At 44.2% G+C, this 21861-nt stretch overlaps 1 protein-coding gene across 11 annotated transcripts in view; it reads right to left on the reverse strand.

The window, feature by feature from the left end:
* Positions 1-2696: 2696 nt before the first annotated feature.
* Positions 2697-21861, reverse strand: part of WIPF2 (WAS/WASL interacting protein family member 2) — a 54022-nt gene continuing 34857 nt past the window's right edge. For all 11 annotated transcript variants that reach the window (XM_055320453.1, XM_055320412.1, XM_055320481.1 and 8 more), the window contains 6 exons: positions 20661-20793; positions 19825-19941; positions 18779-19435; positions 9405-9614; positions 8015-8116; positions 2697-7585 (listed from right to left, as the gene is read on the reverse strand). In XM_055320453.1, coding sequence (XP_055176428.1) covers positions 7545-7585; positions 8015-8116; positions 9405-9614; positions 18779-19435; positions 19825-19941; positions 20661-20793 — 1260 coding nt within the window. In that variant the 3' untranslated portion in view covers positions 2697-7544. The remainder of the gene's footprint in view (positions 7586-8014; positions 8117-9404; positions 9615-18778; positions 19436-19824; positions 19942-20660; positions 20794-21861) is intronic.

Genomic DNA, 21861 nt, shown 5'->3' on the forward strand with positions numbered 1-21861 from the left:
ATACATAAAGAAATGCACTACACTTCATCTCAGCACCCCCCTGATTTATGTTTCAAAAGTAAGAAATAGGACCAGGTCTTTGCTTTTGTTAAAAATAAAAATAATATTCTGTGCACCTTCTCATTAATTCCATTAATCCACACATTGTGGGTTGAGAGAATTATGGCCTCTTAATTTTAAAACCTTGTTTTATGGCTAAACACTAGGGTTTCAAGGCCAGAGAAGACTGCTATAGAAGAGGCAAGCTGAGCTTTTAATGAAAAATATAAATTAGAGCAGTAATTTACAGGCCAGCTTCCAAAGCTAATAACCTAGCTAAACCTCAGGTTACCTTGAAGGCCAAAACCCAATTCTAGATGATGCCAAGCATTTATCTTTCATCCTTCCGTTTCAAAAGAAATAGAACAATGAAGCTGAGAAATAGGAAAACAATGCTATTACAATCGTCAGTTAATTGTAGTTAGCTCATACAGGAGATAAGAGCAAATCCTGAGTGTTCAAGTATGCCAGGGACTGAGCTCAAGTATTTTACCTATACAACCTTATTCTCACAAGCACTGCACTAAGTTGGTATTATTTTCATTTTGCAAAGGAGGAAACTGAAATGGGTTGAGTAAATTTGCCCAAGGTCACACAACCAGTAAGTGGAAGAGCTGGCATTTGAACTCAGGAAGTCTGACAGGAGCTCAAACACTTGACCACTTAAACATAGGAAGAGGTATTAGACAGATGCAGGTCCTAAATAGGAAGCCTTCTGTGTACTTCTAAATTGGAAGAGATGTGAAAATATAAAATAATAAAATAAATAAAATAAAATAAAAATAAATTGGAAGAGATGGGGGCTCCTGGCTGGCTCAGTAGGAGAAACAGGCAACTCTTGATCTTGGGGTTATGAGTTTGAGCCTTTCTGGGGTGTAAAGATCACTTAAAGCTTTAAAAATAACAGGAAGAGATGGTGAGGGAGCACATTTTGGGAAGACTCTCTAGGAGCTGAAAACTACAACATAGTTTAGCTGCCTTGAATGAGAAAAGTGTTACCACAGAACAGAGGCTTTTCAACCAGATGGTATGTCTGATCTCTTAATGGAGCAAAAGATCCCAGGAAGCTCATATATTTTGATAACCTGGGCGACTAAAAAAATCCTTACTAACCTGAAATGGTAACATGTATCTAACCAGCTTTATGGAATAGTAAAAACCTCCCTCAGTTACAGTGGCTAGAGGGAGCCCAGGAAGCAATGGGTACTTCATATGCATCCTGGAGCCTAAGAAAACACTCACCAGGGGATCCCTGGGTGGCTCAGCGGTTTAGCGTCTGCCTTTAGCCCAGGGAATGATCGGGGAATCCTGGGATCAAGTCCCACATGAAGCTCCCTGCATGGGGCCTGCTTCTCCCTCTGCCTGTGTTTCTGCCTCTCTCTGTCTCTCATGAATAAATAAATAAAATCCAGAAAGAAAAGGAAAAAAAAGAAAGAAAAAAAAAAGAAAACACTCACCAGGAAGAAAAATACTGGTCCAGTATAAGCCTACAAGAATAAATGACCACTGTGGAAGCAGGCAGAAAATCCTAGAAGGTCCGGGTTGAAAGGTCTCTACCTGGTTACTGACATGAAACTCTCCCTTTCCAATATTACAGAAGTTTCTTGCTTCTGGACCTCTGACCTTGCTATTTCCTGTTGGGAATGCCACACGCCATCGGCCTTCCCTAAAGCCTTTTAATAACTTACATAGGTTTCTCTTGGTAGTAGCTACCCTGAAGTGTTCTGCTAGACTCTGAGCTCCTTGGAGGCAAAGACCAGTCTAGCCATCTTTATATCACAGGTGCCTGGCATAAAGTATGCAATAAATGCTTGCTGCAGGAATGGAAAGGACATTCCTGCCAAGTGGATTTCCACCTTTTTCTTTTAGTTTTTTTATTTTTTAAAGATTTTATTTATTTATTCATGAGAGACAGAGAGAGAGGCAGAGATACAGGCAGAGGGAGAAGCAGGCCCCATGCAGGGAACCTGATGTGGGACTTGATCTTGGGACTCCAGGATTACGCCTTGGGCCGAAGGCAGGCGCTAAACCGCTGAGCCACCCAGGGATCCCGATTTCCACCTTTTTCATGAATACTTTTTGCGGCTGGATAGCATATAGTCCTTTATTTTATTTATTTATTTATTTTTAGCATATAGTCCTTTAAATCTCACACTAGGAGATTAAACCTAGGAGAAAATGAATCCAATTACATGTAAAAGTGATCCAGACTGGGCTCCAGTGATGTCAGACACAAAGCAGTTCTCTGTAGTTATCCTCTGGGGTGGTTAGGATCCTGAGGTTGATATTTTAGTTCTCTTACCTCTGTCTGCAGAGTAATGGGAAGTCAGACAGGCAGCATCTTTGCAGCAAGTCACAGTTTGTGGCTGGGCTGGGCCAGGAAATACTTAAATAGGCACATTCACAGTAAGCAGCTGTGTCTCACTAATAGTGAGAGTTGACAAACTAGTGTCCTTATCACCTGCTAACTGATACACAGTATCATGAGGGAAGGAATCAAATCACATTGGAAGGACCTGCCCAACATCCTTTTGTGTACGCACACACAAACTAGCAACACCACCCCAATAGGATAGAGAAACCTTACAGGTTTAGGAAGTTGAGGGTCATTCAGGCAAGCTCCATTTGAGGGCTATTTAAAGTCACAGGAGGAACAATTAAATCAATAAATAGGTAGTTTATTAATCATATTAATAACAATGATGGATCAAATAATCAGGGATTCAGCCAATCTGGCAAGTATGGATGAAAATGAAAGGAGGCCTTTCCCCCCTCCCTCTCATAGGTTTTTATATCTAAATTATGTGAAAGTGATTCATATACACACACCCATTATGAATCAGTATGGGAAAGAATTTCAAGCCTGATGATGAAAGTGTAAGGTGAGCTCATTAAGTCTTAGTGGTGACTATGTCAGCTGACCACAGTGAGCAGAGAATATCTGGTTCAGTTCTTACACCCCAAGTCAAAGTTCAAGAAAGCCAGCCAAGATTGCAACTGCAACATAAAAAGCAGGGGAGAAAAAAAAGCCAACACCCACAATAGACACATTGTCTGCTCTACCCCCACCTCTTCTTCCATACTCAGTGGGAGAATCTGTCATGCAACACAGAAAGAATCCTAAGACATGTAAGGAGAGGACACAAGGCCAGAGTGTCCTGAGTCCCCTGAAATCATGGGCAATGATAAGGTAGGTGGCAAACATAAATGATGACCAAAGCTATCGTATCAGAATCGCCCAGATGAGCATGGTTAATGGGAACTGTGATATACAAAATATGGCAGGAGGGAGGAGGGAAGACCTCTGATCCCTGGGAGGCTGCAGATGCTTCTGCCCAAGTCAGTGTAACTACCTTCTTAGAGGTTCTAAAGTCACTATACTCACCAGAAGCAACAAATTTTCTCCCCTCTCTATGCCACCACTGGAGGCAGTGTTCCAGACAAGAGTACACAGTTTTCAGGTTTTTGTTTTTGTTTTTAAAGCAAGGTTTAATTAAACTGCACAGCATCCAGAAGAAAGAAATGTACCAAAGAATCCAACCTGAGACCAGATTATACATTGTAGAGAGGTGTTGGGGGAGGGGGGAATCACTGCTTATTGGGAGAGGGAGCACTGTAATTGGAATAGAACTCCAAAATAAATCATACAATAAATTATTTTTTTAAAGAAAATAAACTGACCCACATGCAAAGATGGACGGACGGACAGATGGACACACACACGCACGCACACTGCACACATCATTCTAGTCTTTTATTCAGTGTTGAATAGGACATCCATGCTGGTCCCCGTGGGAAAAGACAAAGGTTAGACATGAGAAAAGAAGGCTTGGCTCCTCTGCCACCAGTGGAATGAGATTTAAGACAATTAGAGAGAAAACCCACTAAGTTGTGAGAAACAAGAGTAGAAAGAAGGAAACAGTTATCAAGGAAGATTTTAATTGCTTCAAAGAGAGAGGAAGAGAGCACAGAAATCTAACACAAGTAAAGGCACAATGACCGTGGAGTTGAATGGAACCAAATCCTTCCTTCAGTTAAACAGTTATCCTTCTTTTTGTATGTTTTGAAGGTGACTGTACTTTTGTTTTATTTAGCTTTTAAGAGATGAGTCTTGAAGGCAGAGTTGTAACACCTTCCATTCCCCAAATCAAGGTGGCTTACAGAAAGCCACCTTGACCACATTGCCAGGGACTGAGATTCTGTAGGGAAAGAAAGGCTACACTGGAATGTGAAGAATTGGATTTGCAGTTGATTGTAGGTTGGGTTTCCAGAAGTACAGACAGCTCAGTGTAGTGCCATCAAAGGGCCTTAGATGCCCTATACTCCACCCCCAGAGTTTTGCAGAAGGAAAGGACCCTGGAGTCACATTTTCCCCCACTCCCATAAGCACTCAGCCTACAGATTATTTCAAGTGATCAGGAGAATTAAAACACACCCCAACCCTGAGTTGCTCTGTAGCAAGTCTATTTACAAATTTTTCTCACCTCTCCCTGGAGGTAAATCTGGATTTCAAGTTGGGAAGCTGTGGGGTGAAGGGATGCCCCCAGTGCAACGGCTAGTGGCTAGTCTTGCCTTGGCCAGCATCCTAGTGGCTGGGATGCATTTCTGGAGACAGCAGCCTCACATCCATCAGGTGGGGTAGCCCTAAGCACCCTCACTCTGGGCTGTGAGGATGATGGGGCTCTGCAGCTGGAGGAAATCCCCACAAAAGAAAAACCCACACCTGGAATATCAAAGTGATTTGATCCAGGTTTGATGACCGAAGAAGGGGGGGGGGTTATCTAGCTCATTTAAAAACCTGGAAGCCACTGTTATGCTTCCTAGAAAGGGTGGAAAAAACCATTAAGTTTTTCCCACTAGAGAAAAACATCATAAAACCAAACACACACAAGGGCTTCTAACACAGCTTCCTGATGCTTAGTTGGGCAATGTCTCTTCCTTCTGGGAAGGAATAAGGGGGTTAATGGGACTGGGTAAGAGTCTCAACATGAGACCACCCAATCTTCCACCGAAGAGATGACATTCCCACAAGCAGATAAAATGAGCAGTTTAAAAGGTGAGAAGTTTTAGTGCTCTTGCAGCCAGCCCACCTTAAATCTATATTACAAGCTTTTTACAACATACAAAATAGATCAATAACTAAAAGGATCACATTCCCATCCTTCAATAGTAAATATACACGATATTAAATCTGTTATTAAAGAGGGACCAAATAATGTATAAGGCAAAGACATTTAAATAGGTACTGTGCCATCAATATGCTCTCAAGAAGAAAATCCCTCTGATTAGATCTAGGCCCAGGCCTTTTTTCATGAGGCCAAGAAAATGAGAATACAACCAATACCCATGTGACACAGTCCAAAATGCTGGGGAGTATGAAGGGCAGCAGGTCACAGAGGAGGAAGGTATCAGCCCCAATGAAAAGCTGGGGTTTGGCTTTTACTTGTGATACTTGTTTTGATGCTCTATGTCTGAGTAAAGGTGGGGAGGGTGGAGATATACTTTGATAATATTGTACAAAAGGCATCAACTCCCATTTCAAAAATAAATGGGAAGACTTCACAGTCCAAGTTCAGAAACTGGTGAGCATCTCCCCTGGAACTCTGCTGCAGGATTAACTCTTGAACTCTCTCTTTCCCTCCACTCATGCGCGGTCTTAGCACTACTGGCTTCAAGATGCTGGGGATACTGCTGAGAGATAACTGCTAACAGATTTGAAAATAAAAACAATGAAGAAAATGATCAGAAAAGGTTTGGTGACAGACCTCATCATGGTTTGTCCCAAGAGTCGATGTTATCCAGGGGATGGCGAAGAATAGCAAGGATAGCATACCCTGTACAAACAACCCAAGTCCAGAGCTCTCCCATCTTGCACGGGAAGACTTGGGTTTCACTGGGCACCATGCACAGATCCTTGGTCTGTGACCCAACAGACTGGAGCAGTCCCTAAGGCAATTTAAGCCTATGATGTACCTGGTGAAAATTTCTAATTGACTTCCCCATTCTTTTTGAGGAAAAGCCCTGGCTCCTCCTCTGCTCTCACTCCAAAGCTTTGAGCAGTCTCTGCACTTGGCAAGAGTTGTAGTAAACTGAACATCCCATCTGTAGAGCCCAGGAGCCATTCTGTTGTTGGAGAATGGTGAAGTCCCCCGTCCCACCATCCAAGCTCAGTTCCAACCTAGACTGGAACCCTCTGTGCCCTTCAACTATGACCTGGAAGACAAAGAAACATATTGCTGGCTGCCAAGGAAGACCACCTGGACTGAGGCACACCTCACCAAAGCCTTTGTGCTTCCTGGCACAGAGGAATTTTTGACTATCCCCATAAGCTTCCTCACCCTTCTCTATTCTGCTGTGTTAACCCCTGCAGTCTCACAAAGGAAAGACTAGTGGAAGAAGGAACACGAAGAACCTGCTCAGTCAGATGGGCCATGAACTTTGGAACAAGCAGGCCTTAAAGTCCTTCGCAGCCCACAGAGCTGACCCCTTCCACGAGGTGCTTCACTCTTCCTTTGTCATCCTGGGGCACCCATCAGGGGCTGAATTCTCTGAGCAGGACTAAAAGGGCCAATGGCCTTCACGGCTAGTCAGAAAAGACTAAGTGGTGTCAAGGCCATCGCCCTATCTTTCCATCTCCCACTGCAGGTTTCCGGAGTTTGTCAATCTATAATGAATGAAAGTGACTTTTCACTTGCAGGGATAGGCAGTGCAGAGAGGAAAAAACAGCCCTCAGCCTCACTACCCTGAAGAAACAGGCAAATGGGCAGGAAGTCCCAGAGGACACAAATGGTCCCTTTGCTGCAGAGAAACTCACTAGCTCTAAAAGGGTCCCCAGTTTATTTCACCCTCTCTTTTTATTAGATGTTTAGTTCAACTGATTAGTATTTAGTGTTTCTAGTATCCAACTTCTCCCTGGGGTGACGGCATGGGGTAGGGTGAGAGCAAAACCAAAATACCCCTAAAAAGAAAGCAGACCCATTTCTTTGCCCTTTCTTCAAACTTGACCTTTAAAACAGATCACTTCTCTGCAAATTCCTTTCCTGTTTCACTAAAAATGTCCACTCCCTAGAAGTCCTGGCTGTGCCAGCCTCCTAAATGAGGAAATATAATATTCCTGCCATGCTTCCCCCACAGTGGGTAGGAGAAAGTAGGAGTACCATTCTCCACCCTGCCCCAACAATAAGTTCATTCATCACAAGGCACCTTTCCCCAAGAGGAAAGCAGGAGACATGGAAGCTTTTTCCTCATCTGGCTAGCAGGACTTGCAAGAAGAGGGATGGATACAGGGTTTGAGACCCTACTGTCAATACAAAGAGTCCAATCACCAAGTCTAGAGACGAGATGCATAGATGGAGGTGAGTAGGGAGGACGCTTGGTGTCTAGAGGTGGGTTGCACTGGAGAAACACGTCAGGAGCTCTCATGCAGGTTTCAGGGGAATGGAAGGGACCATCTGAGCAGAGGAGAGGGTCCATCCTTTTCCTGAGGAACAGGACCAAGCCAGGCTTCACCTGAGAATGGGTGGCAGAGGTGGGGCTCCACGGGCAGCTGAAAAATATAAAAATAAAATCCACATACATGAGGTCAATGATCAAACCCTGAATAACCCAAACATTCCTGAAATGAGAGGCTCCTTAAGCTAACCTTTAGATTTTAGGAACTGATTTTGTTGTTTCCTTGTTTTTTTAAGAAAAAACAGATGAGGGACACCTGAGTGGCTCAGTGGTTGAGCATCTGTCTTCAGCTCAGGTCATGATCCTGGAGTCCTGGGATCAAGTCCCACATCGGGCTCCCTGTGAGGAGCCTGCTTCTCCCTCTGCCTATGTCTCTGCCTCTGTTTCTCATGAATAAATAAATAAAATCTTAAATTTTTTTTTTAAAACGCGATGAGGAAAAGCAAATTTTAATCTAAGAAAAATACACCAATTCTACTTTCTATGGAATTATGGAAAAACTTTCATAGACTACTCTTCTCACCTCGGTTTGTTTTGCTGGGATATATTCTCTGAAAGTGTTTATACTCTTCAGGAGCAGGAAAGTCTTCTACTGGATGAAAAGAATACTTTGACTCAAAATCATCTAGGAAAGGAACAGAATATTAAGTCACATCACCCTTCCTTGTGCTCTCACATACCCTGTACCACTTCTGCCCCTCCCCTTGCTAATCTCCTTCACATTCTGATGGACCACAGGGACCTCCCTGGCTCACTAACCCAGGGTTCCTGAGGCCAGTAACAGGATCTTTCAAAGCACCTTACACACACAGAGATGTGCTCAGAGGCTCTTACATTAAGGAATGAGTCTTTGAATTGGTTCTTCAAATCTTTCCACCAAAAATCAGGCACTTAACAGGAAAGGAGACCAGCTGTTTGTTCTGTTTCAGTTAAAGTCATTTTAGAGACTGTCACCATGGGAAACCAACTGACCTGAATCCCCAGATTGGTAGACGGTAACCTAAAATGGAAATTTCTGTCACCAGCTAGTAAGAGATCAGACCAGATAATTCCCCTCTGGGCTACGTTACCCTCATTTAGCTCTACAATATAGTCGGGGACAGCCAACTCATGGCCTCCACTTCCACTTTCCATGGCCCCTCTACAGGAAGGCTCAGATTTTCTAATGGTGTGGCTCAAACACATTCCAAATACCCTGGTCCCCCAATGAGGAACAGACCAGACTGCGAGTGGTAACCATTAAAAAGAATTCAGAGTGTCAGGATTGAAGGAGACTGTACAGATCTTTCCAGGGGTCTTCAACAGAGGGTCTGAGGAAACCCTATGGACAACCTTTGCTTGGGGGCTCCATCCTAGACTCAATGAATTAGAATCTCTTAGGTGGGGCCTAAAACTCATTTATAACCTTAAAAAAGTCAAATCTGATACACTCTTGATCTCATCAACCTCCTGATTTCACAGATGAGGGAAGTGAGGCCCACAGAAGTGAAGGGACTTCCTCAAAGTAACACAGCTAGGTTGTGGCTCTATATTACTAGAATAATGTTGTGTATGATAGGTTTTTGTTGCTGCTGCTTTTTAAGGCCCTCTCCTTCCTAGGAAGATACATCATCCCTGTCTAAATAATCCTGAAAGGGATAAAGTCTCTGACCTAAAAGCCAACCTTGCCTGGGGAGCAAGACAGCAGCTTCAGAGTTATTAGCACAACACCTACTGCTTTTACTTCAATCTCTTCTAAAGCAATCATTGCCTTCTAGAATTCATAGAAGGCAAGGGATGCCAATGGTGGGGGCCCAGAGATCTGAGGTTAAGTCAGGAGAGGATCTGCTGTGAACAAAGGATACTCTAGAGTGGCCACTGGAATTAGCGAAGTCACCACAGGAACTATGAGACTAAAACAGCTAGCTACTCACCCAAGAAAGATCGGACAGTGGTAATAGAATCTCTATGGCCGTTCCTCAGGGGTGGTGGTGGAGGAGGAGGTGGCCCAGCTGGCGTCCTTGAGGGAGGAGGTGGGGGCTTTCCTCGGCTCAGGGGTTCTGACCCATGCATTCGGTACGGTGGGGGAGGAGGGGGAGCATCCCTGGCACCATTTCGGATCATGGGTGGCGGGGGTGGAGGAGCTGCAAGGAAAATCCAAAGCAGTTAGGATAGGATGCAGAGATGGTGAGGGGTGGGGGAATTTGAGAGATAATGTGCTAAGAGTGCCTTGGTGCCTTCCCAAAGAGCCGGGCTCCAGGAGCTTCTGGGCAGCATGTCAAATAGCAGACTCACCCTCCTCTCATCCCTACTTAACAGTGAGAACATTCTTCCAGACCCCAAAGTCCAAAATAAATGTGTGACCCTTTTTATTTCCTATTTCAAGTCAGTCAAGAACTCTGCCTACTCTTGATGATCTTTTCCCTGCCTTTCCATGCCTTCCTCCACAATTCTAATTCAAGGCTCTCTCGTATTTAGCCTGTTCTACTGCAAAAAGCTTCCCAAATGTTCTCCTTGCTTCTCATCTCTTATCATCCCAATGGATTCTGCATAACTCACTAATCTCCCCCAAAACACTTGCTCAAACTTTTCTAAGGACTGTGTATCTCCTCTATCAAGAAGTTCCAAATCCTGGGATGCCTGGGTGGCTCAGTGGTTAAGCGTCTACCTTCGGTTTGGGATGTGATCCCAGGATCCGGATTGAGTCCCACATTGGGCTCTCTGCAGGGAGCCTACTTCTCCCTCTGCCTGTGTCTCTGTCTCCCATGAATAAATAAATAAATCTTTAAAAAAAAAAAAAAGAGGAGGAGGAAGAAGAAATTTCAAATCCTTAGTTTCAACCCCAACTGAGTCTCACCCCATCATCCTTCTTTTTTTACACAGCAACTTACCATGCGAGGCAGGCAGCCTGGTATCACCTTCTCCTCTTCCTTGCTTGATTCCTAGGCTGGGACTCCCACTGTCACCTCTGTATCTCTCTACTACACCACTATATTATATCATAATTGTTCATTTTATGTGCCTCTTCTGCAGCACACACAAGTCAGGGCAGTGTTCGTTCATCTGAGTTTCCAAGCTCAGACAAATGTATAGCACACAGTATGTTCACAATCAACATGTGGTGACTAAACCAAACCACATATGCTTTGCTCTTGTGACTCCCCCAAAAGGTGTGGAAATGCCATCCCCTTTCCCTTACGACCAAACCCAACCTCTCCTTTTAAGATTAGATTCAAGCCCCATCTTCTACAGGCTTTCCCAAAGCAATGCACTCTAATCCCCTCCCTTCTTTGTTCTCCCACAGCATTTATAGGCTGTGTCACTAACTCTAGCACTTAGTAGTATGGAATAAAATGAGTGATTCTCAAAAATGTATAATAGGTTCATCTGCGGAAAGTGCATATCTCCAGTGATTGTCTCATTGCTCAAAAAAACTGGGAATGCCTCTTTGGGAACTCCCTCCAAACCCAGTTTCTAATTAGACATATCCATAAATATATGATGTTCATATCTCATTTTTTTAAAGATTTTATTTACTTATTTTAGAGAGAAAGAGTGCATGCACACATGTGGTAGCTTGGGGGAGGAGCAGAGGGAGAGGGACGAGCAGGCTCTGTGCTAAGTGCAGAGCCCAACGTGGGGCTCAATCTCACAAGCCCGAGATCATGACCTGAGCTGAAACCAAGAGTCAGACACTGAACTGACTGAGCTACCCTGGTGCCCCTCATATCTCATTGCTGAGTTTGTACAACCATCAAGAAAAATATTCATACCTATGTCTGATTTCACTTTTCAAAAATCAAATTCACTCTTAAAAGACAAAAATGTAAAAAAAAAAAAAAAAAAAAAAAAAAAAAGACAAAAATGTGCCACCAAGTAGAAAGTAACATCAAAAACACATCTGAAGGGCAGCCCAGGTGGTTCAGCAGTTTAGCGTCTGCCTTCATTCAGCCCAGGGTATGATCCTGGAGTCCCAAGATCGAGTCCCACATCGGGCTCCCTGCATGGAGTTCGCTTCTTCCTCTGCCTGTGTCTCTGCCTCTCTTTCTGTGTCTCTCATAAATAAAATAAAATCTTAAAAAAAAAAAAAAAAAACACACATCTGAAGACATGTCAACATCACTAGAATAGATTCTTTTTTTAAAAAGATTTTATTTATTTATTAATGAGAGATAGAGAGAGAGAGGCAGAGAGAGAGACAGAGAGAGAGAAGCAGGCTCTATGCAGGGAGCCCGACGTGGGACTCAATCCCGGGTCTCCAGGATCACGCCCTGGGCTGAAGGCAGGCGCCAAACTGTTGAGATACCCAGGCGTCCCAACTAGAATAGATTCTTTTTTTTTTTTTTATTTATGATAGTTACACAGAGAGAGAGAGAGAGAGAGGCAGAGACACAGGCAGAGGGAGAAGCAGGCTCCATGCACCAGGAGCCCGACGTGGGATTCGATCCCGGGTCTCCAGGATCGCGCCCTGGGCCAAAGGCAGGCGCCAAACCGCTGCGCCACCCAGGGATCCCCCTAGAATAGATTCTAAGTAAGGTGTTTATGTTGTATTATTCTATTTTTTCCATTAACTAACAAAAATAGCAGCTATCATTTATTTGGTTTCTGTTATATTCCAGGTACTGCTCCAAGTATTTTATATGCATTAAATCTTTTTTTTTAAGATTTTATTTATTTATTCATGAGAGACACAGAGAGAGAGAGAGAGAGAGAGAGAGAGAGAGAGAGGCAGAGACACAGGCAGAGGGAGAAGCAGGCTCCACGCAGGGAGCCAGCTTTGGGACTCAATCCTGGACTCCAGGATCACACCCTGGGCTGAAGGCAGGCGCTAAACCGCTGAGCCACCAGAGGATCCCCTATGTATTAAATCTTTAAAAATTATTTAGCCACTCCTGCAAAGTATGTGGTATTATCCCCATTTCGCAAATGAAGAAACTGGGATTCAGGTTGTTTGTCTGAGGCCACAGATCTAATAAGACTCAGCATACATTTGCTCTTTCCACTATGCCCACACCGCTTTTCATAACTACCACAGTTCTATATTATCTGCCCCCAAAACATATAACCCACTGAGATGGAAGTGTATCTTTTAGGGGTGCCTGGGTGGCTCAGTTAAGTGTCTGCCTTCGCCTCATGTCATGATCCTGGGATCCTGGGATTGAGTCTGGCATCAGGCTCCCTGCTGAGGAAGCCTGCTTCTTCCTCTCCCTCTGCTGTTCCCCTGCTTGTGTTCTCTGGCTCAATCAGTGTCAAATAAATAAATACAATCTTTTAAAAAAGAAAAAAAAAAAGAAGTGTATGTTTTGGTACCAACACCATGTTCTGTTATCTAAATAATACATGGAGAGACTACTCGGCTTAACAGACGACACTGATAAAGGGTGTATCATCTTTTTTTTAAGTATGCTCTATACCCAATGTGGGGATTGAATGCATGACCCTGAGATCAAAAGTTGTATCTTCTACTGAGTGAGCCAGTCAGGTGCCCAAGAGCATATCTTCTTATTCCTCCTGTATTATTGTTGGAATTTCTGTAGAGTGACTGCAGTTAAGCATGAAAGAGTAATGGAATGATGTGTGCAGACAGGGGGTCCAGCACTGTAGGCCAAATAATGCCACTTTTTATCCCCTAAGATGTACTCTGAATGTCTACCTCACTCTTTTCAAGGTGTAAGTATAGACAGGTGCTATTAGAAGCAGTAACTAAAGAGAAGTCTCCTTAACACCACCTAGCAGATATCTGAACCTTGATTTCATTCTAAATCTGCCCAAATCAAAGCTGTTTCAGGTCACTTTCAAAATATTTCCCTAAAACTCAAGATTTCTCAGGGCCCTGAGAGTCTGTGACTACTCTAGGGGAGGGCCAGGGAGTATAAGGCAGGGTTAGCTTGGATCAAAAGGACACCAGCTACACACTGGAAAGGTGGCAGTGATTAGAGCCAACCCAGACTGGCCAATGGAGTAGGACAAAGAGCACTCTCCTTGCTCCCTTGGCACTCACCCTCAGGGACGGTCATCCCCTCTGGGTTCTGCCATCTCTCCAGTAAGTTTCTGGGCTCTTTGTCACACCCAGTTTTTTTTTTTTTTAAAGATGTTATTTATTTATTCATGAGAGAGACAGAGAGAGACAAGCAGACACAGGCAGAGGGAGAAGCAGGCTCCATGCAGGGAGCCTGACAGGGGACTCAATCCCAAGACCCCAGGACCATGCCCTGACCCAAAGGCAGACGCTCAACCACTGAGCCACCCAGGCGTCCCTATCACATCGGTTTTAAAACCGTCTCAAAAAACAAAACAAAACAAAAAAACCAACCCTGTTTCAAGTGAAGGCACTGGAACCCAAGGACTGTAAGAAAGAAGCAGTTTGTAAAATAAACCTGGGGGTGGGAGATCGCCTTTTGTAAACCTCGATAAACTCAATTTTGAGGAGGGCATGATGGTATTGATTCTTTAAAAAAAAGTCCCTTAAAAATAGTGTCAAAAAAAAAAAAAATAGTGTCTTACTCCACAAAGAAAAAATTCAGAAACCAATACCACTGATCCCTGAGCACCCTGGGAAGACAAAAGACTCCACACTTTTTCAAATGTAAATAATTCACAGAGAAACAAAAGTATATTATCACATAATACTGTCATAATATGATTTAATAATAAAGATAAATCCATGGGACGCCTGGATCTTTTTTTTTCATTTCTAAAGATAAATCCATGGGACGCCTGAATCTTTTTTTTCATTTCTAAGATTTTATTTATTTATTCATGAGAGACACAGAGAGGCAGAAAGATAGGCAGAAAGAGAACCAGGTTCAATGCAGGGAGCCCAACATGGGACTCAATCCCGGGTCTCCAGGATCATACCCCGGGCCAAAGGCAGGTGCCAAACCACTGAGCCACCCAGACATCCCTAAATAAATAAAATCTTAAAAAAAAAGAGAGAGAGAGAAATCCAAGAACTACCTGGAAATCCTTGCATAAAACCATTAACAGTCATCAGCATACTATGATTTACAAAGCACTTCCATACATTTATTTACAACTACCCGTGAAGGTACTATGAAGACATGAGGGAACAAACTCAGAGAATGAGAGCTATCTGCCCAAGGTCACACAATAAAGATAGCTACATACTCAGAAGATCTCTGACTAAAATATCTCAATTTTCTCTCAGTGTTATCACTCTAAGAACTACTGCTCTGGTTATAGAGATGGAAAGCTGGCTGAGGCCTCCATCAGGCCTCAAAGTTGGTGATGGTTAAGGGACAGAAGAAAAAGGCTCATAACTTCACATTTTTTAAAGAAACCACAAAGAACGAACAGAAAAGTGGGAAGCAAGAATTCTGCAGACATTTAAAACTACTCAAATTCAGGGTGCCTGGCTGGCTCAAGTCAGTAGAGCAAGACTCTTGAGTTCAAACCCCACATTAGGCCTACAGCTTTGTTTAAAAAAATAATTTAATTAAAAAAGTAAAACTATTTAGTTAAACCCACAGAAATTACATTATCCCCCACTTCTATTCCTGGATAGGATTAGAAAGATATGGGCTCGGCAGCCCGGGTGGCTCAGTGGTTTAGTGCCGCCTTCAGCCCAAGGCCTGATCCTGGGGACACAGGATCAAGTCCCATGTCGGGCTCCCCTGCATGGAGCCTGCTTCTCCCTCTGCCTGTGTCTCTGCGCCCCCCGCCCCCCGTGTCTCTCATGAATAAATAAATAAAATCTTAAAAAAAAAAAAGATATGGGCTCTACTCTGATAAAGGGTCTTTAAAAAATCCCTAAATTAAAAAATATTTTTTCTAAAGATTTATTTATTCATTCATGAGAGACAGAGAGAGAGAGAGAGGCAGAGACATAGAGGGAGAAGCAGGCTCTTCGCAGGAGCCTGAAGCGGGACTTGATCCCAGATCCCAGCCTAAGCCGAAGGCAACCACCCAACTGCTGAGCCACCCAGGCGTCCCTTAAAAAATAATTTTTAACCTAAACTTTATAGAATCAAAGGCTACCATAAGATTGGAATTCTTATGGCTAAAGCCAGGGAGATACACAGTCAGGAATGTACCAGATTACTATATGACTGCCTTAGGTTAGACTGCCAGCTCCTAAAATACAAATCTCTTATGTACTTCGCCAACCAGCAGCATAGGTTAATGGGCTTTCAGTATGTGCTTCCTGATGACTTAATTTCTTAATCAATGATCCAAACCTGCAAGGACTGTTTAAAAGCTCAAAGGCTTTGTGGAGGATGTGGCTCAAAGTCCAATGATATAAGAGGCCATGGGAGGCAGAATTCCCGGGTCTAAGGTCCCAGGGAGCTTCACGGTCTCCCTAACTCTCTACTTTCAGTCATGCTATTTTGTAAAAAGATTATACAACCTCTTCTACCTTTTCCAAAGCTCCTTACCTCCTCCTCATCCAGTTTAGGCTCATGGTCCATTGTTACAATCACTCCCGGACCTATACCCTTAGCTTCCCGGCTCCACTCTCCCTTGGTGCCATACATGCCTAAAATAGCTAACCCTGGTTAAATGCCACTACTCAGTACCTGCATACGCACAGCTGAACACACACTGTGCCAATCTCACTGAGTGTATGGCTCCTAATCCTGAGTGGGCTTCCGTGCTGCTTCTCCCAGGACACCCCTGCCCCCACCCCCTTTATTCTCCCATACTCCCAGAGCACCACTTCATGCCCTCTCTCTCCTTCCCTCCCCTCACATCAATAGATGTCCTATTTCACCAATAAGAAACAAACTAGAAGAAAATTTGCACATGCTTCTACCATGATGCCCACCTGACCACTTGCATCTATGCCTATGCACTCTGCCTTCCCTCTTGTTACCATGGAAGAATGATCTATGTTCTTATCTAAGGTCAACCCCTTACCTATGGATCAGATTCCATTCTTTTAGCCTTCTTGGAGACATTACTTGGACAATTTCTCCATTCTCCCGTATCATTTCATCAGTATCCAAATGGATACGGAAATATCTTCCATCTTGGAGAGGAGGAGTCTCAACCCTCAATTCTCCTCCAGCAAGTATTCTATTTATCTGCACCCCCACCCTCGCTCCCCTGTAAGGAAACTGAGATTTCTACTTTGCTATCTCTAATTCCTTTCCTCCTATTCGTGAGTTCCCAAACACATCCCAGTTAGACTTTCACTCTCATCCTCCACCACTTCACTGAAACTACTCAAAAGGGTACCATGTGGGATGCCTGGGTGGCTCAGCGGTTGAATGTGTGTCTTCGGCTCAGAACGTGATCCTCAGTCTGGGGATCAAGTCCCGCATCGGAATGCAGGGAGCCTGCTTCTCCCTCTGCCTATGTCTCTGCCTCTCTAAATAAATTAAATCCTTAAAAAAAGGGGGGGGTGTATCACGTTGTTTGGGGGTCGCCCCAAAGGACTCCATGTTGCTAAGACCAGTGTCATTCTGTTTTCAGTCCTGGACACAGCTGATCACTCCATCTTCGCATCCTTCCAGCATCCTCTTGTTTTCTTCCTTCCTCACCAGGGGCTCTTTCTCAGCTTCCTCTCTTGCTACTCTCCATCTCTCTGACTTCTAATATAAAGGCCTCAACCTCTTCTCTATCTAGACTGACTCCCTAAGTGAGCTCACCCAGCATGTGGTTTTCAGTATCATTCAAATTTGGGGTGCCTCAGTTGGTTAAGCTTCTGCCTTCAGCTCAAGTTGTGATCCCAGGGTCCTGAGACTAAGCCCCGATCTGCTGAGCAGAGAGCCTGCTGCTCCACCTGCTTGTGCTCACTCTCTCTCCGTCAAATAAATAAATAAAATCCTTAAAAATATGTATCATTCAAATTTCTCTAGCCCAGACCTTTCTCCTGAACTTCAGAATTTCACAGATATCTAAGAGAAAATAATGAATTGGTGTTTGGCTGACAGGCATCTCAAACTTGACTTGTCCAAAAGTGAACACCTGGGCAGCCCCAGTGGCTTAGCGGTTTGGCGCTGCCTTCGGCCCAGGGTGTGATCCTGGAGACCCAGGATCGAGTCCCACGTAGGGCTCCCTGCATGGAGCCTGCTTCTCCCTCTGTCTCTCTGTCTCTCTGTCTCTAATAAATAAATAAATAAATAAATAATCTTTAAAAAAGAAAAAAAGTGAATACCTGTCTTCTTCCCCCAAACCTGTTGTGGTCCTACCTATCTGCTAGTTTACTCCAACAGCCTCCTAAGCAGTCCCCCTTGTCACCTTTGTCCTCCTGCTGTCTGTTTGCATCACACAAGTTTGTCATTTTAAAAGCTAAAGCAGAGCTGCCCGGGTGGCTCAGCAGTTTAGCGCCGCCTTCGGCCCAGGGCGTGATCCTGGAGATCCAGGATTGAGTTCCACATTGGGCTCCCTGCACGAAGCCTGCTTCTCCCTCTACCTGTGCCTCTGCCTCTTTCTCTCTCTCTCTCTCTGTGTCTCTCTCATTAATAAATAAAATCTTTAAAAAAATTAAAAAGTTAAAAGCTAAAGCAGGGGTGCCTAGGTGGCTCAGGTCATGGCCCCAGGGTCCTGGAATCGAGCCCCATGTCAGGCTTCCTGCTCAGCCTTCTGCCCCTCCTTCTCCTTCTGCCCCTCCACAATGCTCCTCCTTCGGCCCCTCCACAACGCTCATGCTCTCTCTCTCAAGTAAATGAATAAAATCTTAAAAAAAAAAAAGATAAAGCAATGTTTCTCCTTTTTTCCAGTGCTCAGCAATTCACCAAGTAAATCCCAGTCTCAACAAAGTCCTACAGTGTTCTCCTGTGGAAATTTAGCTTCCTGAACTCCATGTCCTGCCACAATGGCCTCCCTGCTGTTCCCAGTCTCATGGCCTTTGTATCTGCTGTTCCCAATGCCTGCAATAACTATTCTCTCAGATAACCGGTTAGCTTACTCTGTCACTCTGCCAGATTGTTACTTTATCAGTAAAACTTTCCCAACCCCTACCTACTCTCACCCCACTTCTGCAATAAAAAATACTACCACTACCCTCCACCCCATATTCCTATTGCCCTTCTCTGCTTTGTATTTCTGTAAAATATTTACATACCATCTATATATATATATATAAATATAAATATATATAAATATAAATATGTATATTTTACTAATTTATTTGCTTGACTATTCAGAGAACAGGACTGTTCTATTGATTGCTGTTTTCCTAACAACAGAGTCTGATATAGAAAAAGGCATTCAGTAAACCTGTTGAATGAGTAAGTGAATTCTTTTTCTTTTCAATCGCTAAAAGAGAGCTTTGGAGAAAAGGGTAAAAAGACAAACTCAATTCTCCAAGGGATAGGAAAAAAAAGTGCTTCCAAGTACTTACCTGCCCCCCGACTGGGAGGGTCCCGAGCTGGGGGAGGTGGTCTATTACTCTGTAGTGAGGGAGAGGCTGAGGTGGGTGGAGGAGGCGCTAGGCCTCTGACAGGCCCTGGTGTCTTCCTATGCAAAGAATTGTGTCTCTGGGGCAGCTCCGGGGCTGACTCATTAGTGGGACTGGAGGGTCCATTGGGGACCCCGGGAGGCTGGCGGTAAGGCGGTGGAGGAGGAGCCAGAGACTGGCCACTTGGTCCCGTTCTGATATTCACAGGGGAAGGAGGTGGTTTGACTGGGGGTGGAGCAGGAGGTCCCTCTCGACCAGGGTGCAGCCTTTGTCCAGGTGTAGGCGGCAAGGGTTTCTCTCTGTTGTAGGCTGGGGCTTTGCTGCTGTGCATAGGCAGAGGTGTAGGGGGTGCATTGGCACGCCGCCCTGGGGGTGGTGGAGGAGGGGCAGAGGAGCTGTGCTTCATGCCTGTACTGCTGGTGGTATTAGGTCGAGAGAGGTCCGGTAACGAGGGTCTCTGCATCCGGGGCAGTTCTGGGAGTGAAGCTCGGTTGCTGTCTGTATCATCTTGAGGGCGCCCACCAGCTGTAGATACCGGTGGCCTTGGGGCAGCAGCTCGAGAACTGGGGACTTGCAGGGCTGGCTTACCAGCTAGGTTCTCTACAAATAAAGCAGATAGCACTCGATCAACAGAGTTAGATACACGCTGGTCGGTATCTCTACTTCACTCAGCCTCCTTAGTGTAACCTGCATGGTAGCAGGATAAATGCCTGTATAATTCTGGGTCTTTTTTTTTTTTTTTTTTATAATTCTGGGTCTTAATCTGGTTTCAGGCTCAGGGCCCACCAACAAATACTGCTGATACAAGTTAAACACATTTTTATTTAATCCCTCAGCTTTAGTTTTATTCTGCTCTGTAACTCCTCCCCTGCTCCCACTTCTCCTTCCTCCCACCTCTACCACAGGCCTTGACCCTAGAAGACCCACTTGGGACTAGTCAGAAATTAATGCACTTGGGAAATATCCTAAGAAACTTTCTGATCAGATACCTGAAACGTCCTTGGCTCCCACAGGTCGGAGTTTCGGCACTCCCCCTTGGAAGAGACCTCCCTTGGGCTGCAGGGCAGCTGCTCCAGAGCCATAACCACCACTGCTTCCTTTGGGTTCTGGAAAGCATACCATTAGGGTTTTCACTTCACATGCCCAGAGCTGGTGACCAAGTCAATCCTGAGGAGAAATGCCTCCTCTATTTGGGCTTTAATTTGGAAACAAATCAATCTTGCTTTTGACTTTGCATTAAAAAAAAAAAAATGCAAGGCCTCTCAGCTCCACAGTTTCATGTGGAAATAAAACTCTTCACCATGATGAAAGAGAAAGAACAAAAGAAACAAGGAGCCAAAGTTCCCTATTTAGGAAAGGCAGAGGGAAAACCAGGATCAAGACACATTCAGCAAAATTTTCTGGGCTCTCCTCTCCAAGTCTCAGATTATATGGGGACCCATGACTTAAGGGTCCAGGTGTGAGCAAACTCTCCAGAGGCCTTTCAGAATGGACACTTCTGGGAATTATAAAATTGTTAGCTTCAGCTTGGCAGTTTTTAGTAACATGGTGGTCTCCTCAGAGAACAGCCAAGAATGTGCCCTAGTGAGCACTAGTCACAGAAAATGGAGTCCTACCCAGAGAATGCTTCCCAAAGGTCAAAGAGAAACTTCTAAGGTATTCAAATGAACAGATGCGAAGACAGCCCAAGAGCATTCAAAGAAAACTCTCCTAAAGGACAAAATGTTCCCATTCAAGGCCCAATAATAAAATGACAGGCCAACCAAGTCTCCAAGTCAAATCCTGGAACCCTGGTGGCTCACTAGGAAATAAAGATTAGACTCACTCTCAAGGATGGGAGCACTCCGATCGTTAATGTTGGTCACCTTCTTCAGCTTGGTCCCTTTGCAGATGTCCTGTAAGAGGGCACCTCGATTCCGCTGCTCATCTCTACTCAGCTTGGGCTGCTCTGTGTTTGCCTGGAGGAAGAGGAGAAAATTTAACTATTCATCCTAAATAGTTCCCTGTACCATGAGCTTGGGATAAATACCATAAGCCAAGCTGGTTTCATGAATGCCCCTCCAACCTAATCAGATCCCTGCATCAAATAACAGTTCCAATGTGTACTCTCAGCCTTCCTAGTCCTTCTGTTGTGCCTTCTGTGAAGGATACAGGTCTCCCTCCTATCAGAAGCTTCTGAAAGGAAGACTTATCAGGGGCGCCTGGAGGGCTTAGTCAGTTAAGTGACTCTTGATTTTGGCTCAGGTCGTGATCTCGGGGTAATGAGATCGAACCCCATGTCAGGCCCTGGGTTGCAGCCTGCTTGCAATTCTCTCTCTCCCACTTAAGAAAGAAAAAAAAGGAGGCCTTAACTAATGCTTGCAGAGTACCTGTGTGCTGGGTTTGTACGTTAGATGCTTTATATGTATGAAAGCCATCATTGAGTCTCTACTATGCCTTAAGCTAAGCATGTTACTTCCATTATCTCATTTATATCTTGAAAAATTTTTATGAAATAGGTATTATTATCATTATCCATTTGGAAAGTAAAAATAACTAAAAGGTTTCCTGAGGCCACGCATCCAGTAAATAGTAAAACAAGAATCCAAAGCAGTTGACTCTAAAATGCCTATCTTGGGATGTGTGGGTGGCTCTGAGGTTGAGCGCCTGCCTTTGGCTCAGGGTGTGATCCTAGAGTCCTGTGATCCTAGAGTCTGTGTCTTTCACAAATAATAAAATCTTAAAAGAAAAAAAAAAGCCTATCTTATCTCAACTAATAGACTTTATTGTTTCCCTATTACTTTATCTTCTAAACAATGTTATAAAATAGACCACATTGGGGCACCTGGGTGGCTCTGTCGGATAGATGTCCAAGTCTTGGTTTTGGTTCAGGTTAAGATCACGGGGCCATGAGATCGAGCCCCATGGTAGGCTCCGTGGAGTCGGCTTGTCCCTCTCTCCTGCTCTTCTCTCTCCCCTGCTCCTCTCTCTGCTTGCATGTACTCTCTCTCAAATAAATAAATAAAATTTTAATAAAATAACACAGG

Source organism: Nyctereutes procyonoides, unplaced genomic scaffold, assembly GCF_905146905.1.
Source record: "Nyctereutes procyonoides isolate TBG_1078 unplaced genomic scaffold, NYPRO_anot_genome, whole genome shotgun sequence".
In the NCBI taxonomy this organism is placed as follows: domain Eukaryota; kingdom Metazoa; phylum Chordata; class Mammalia; order Carnivora; family Canidae; genus Nyctereutes; species Nyctereutes procyonoides.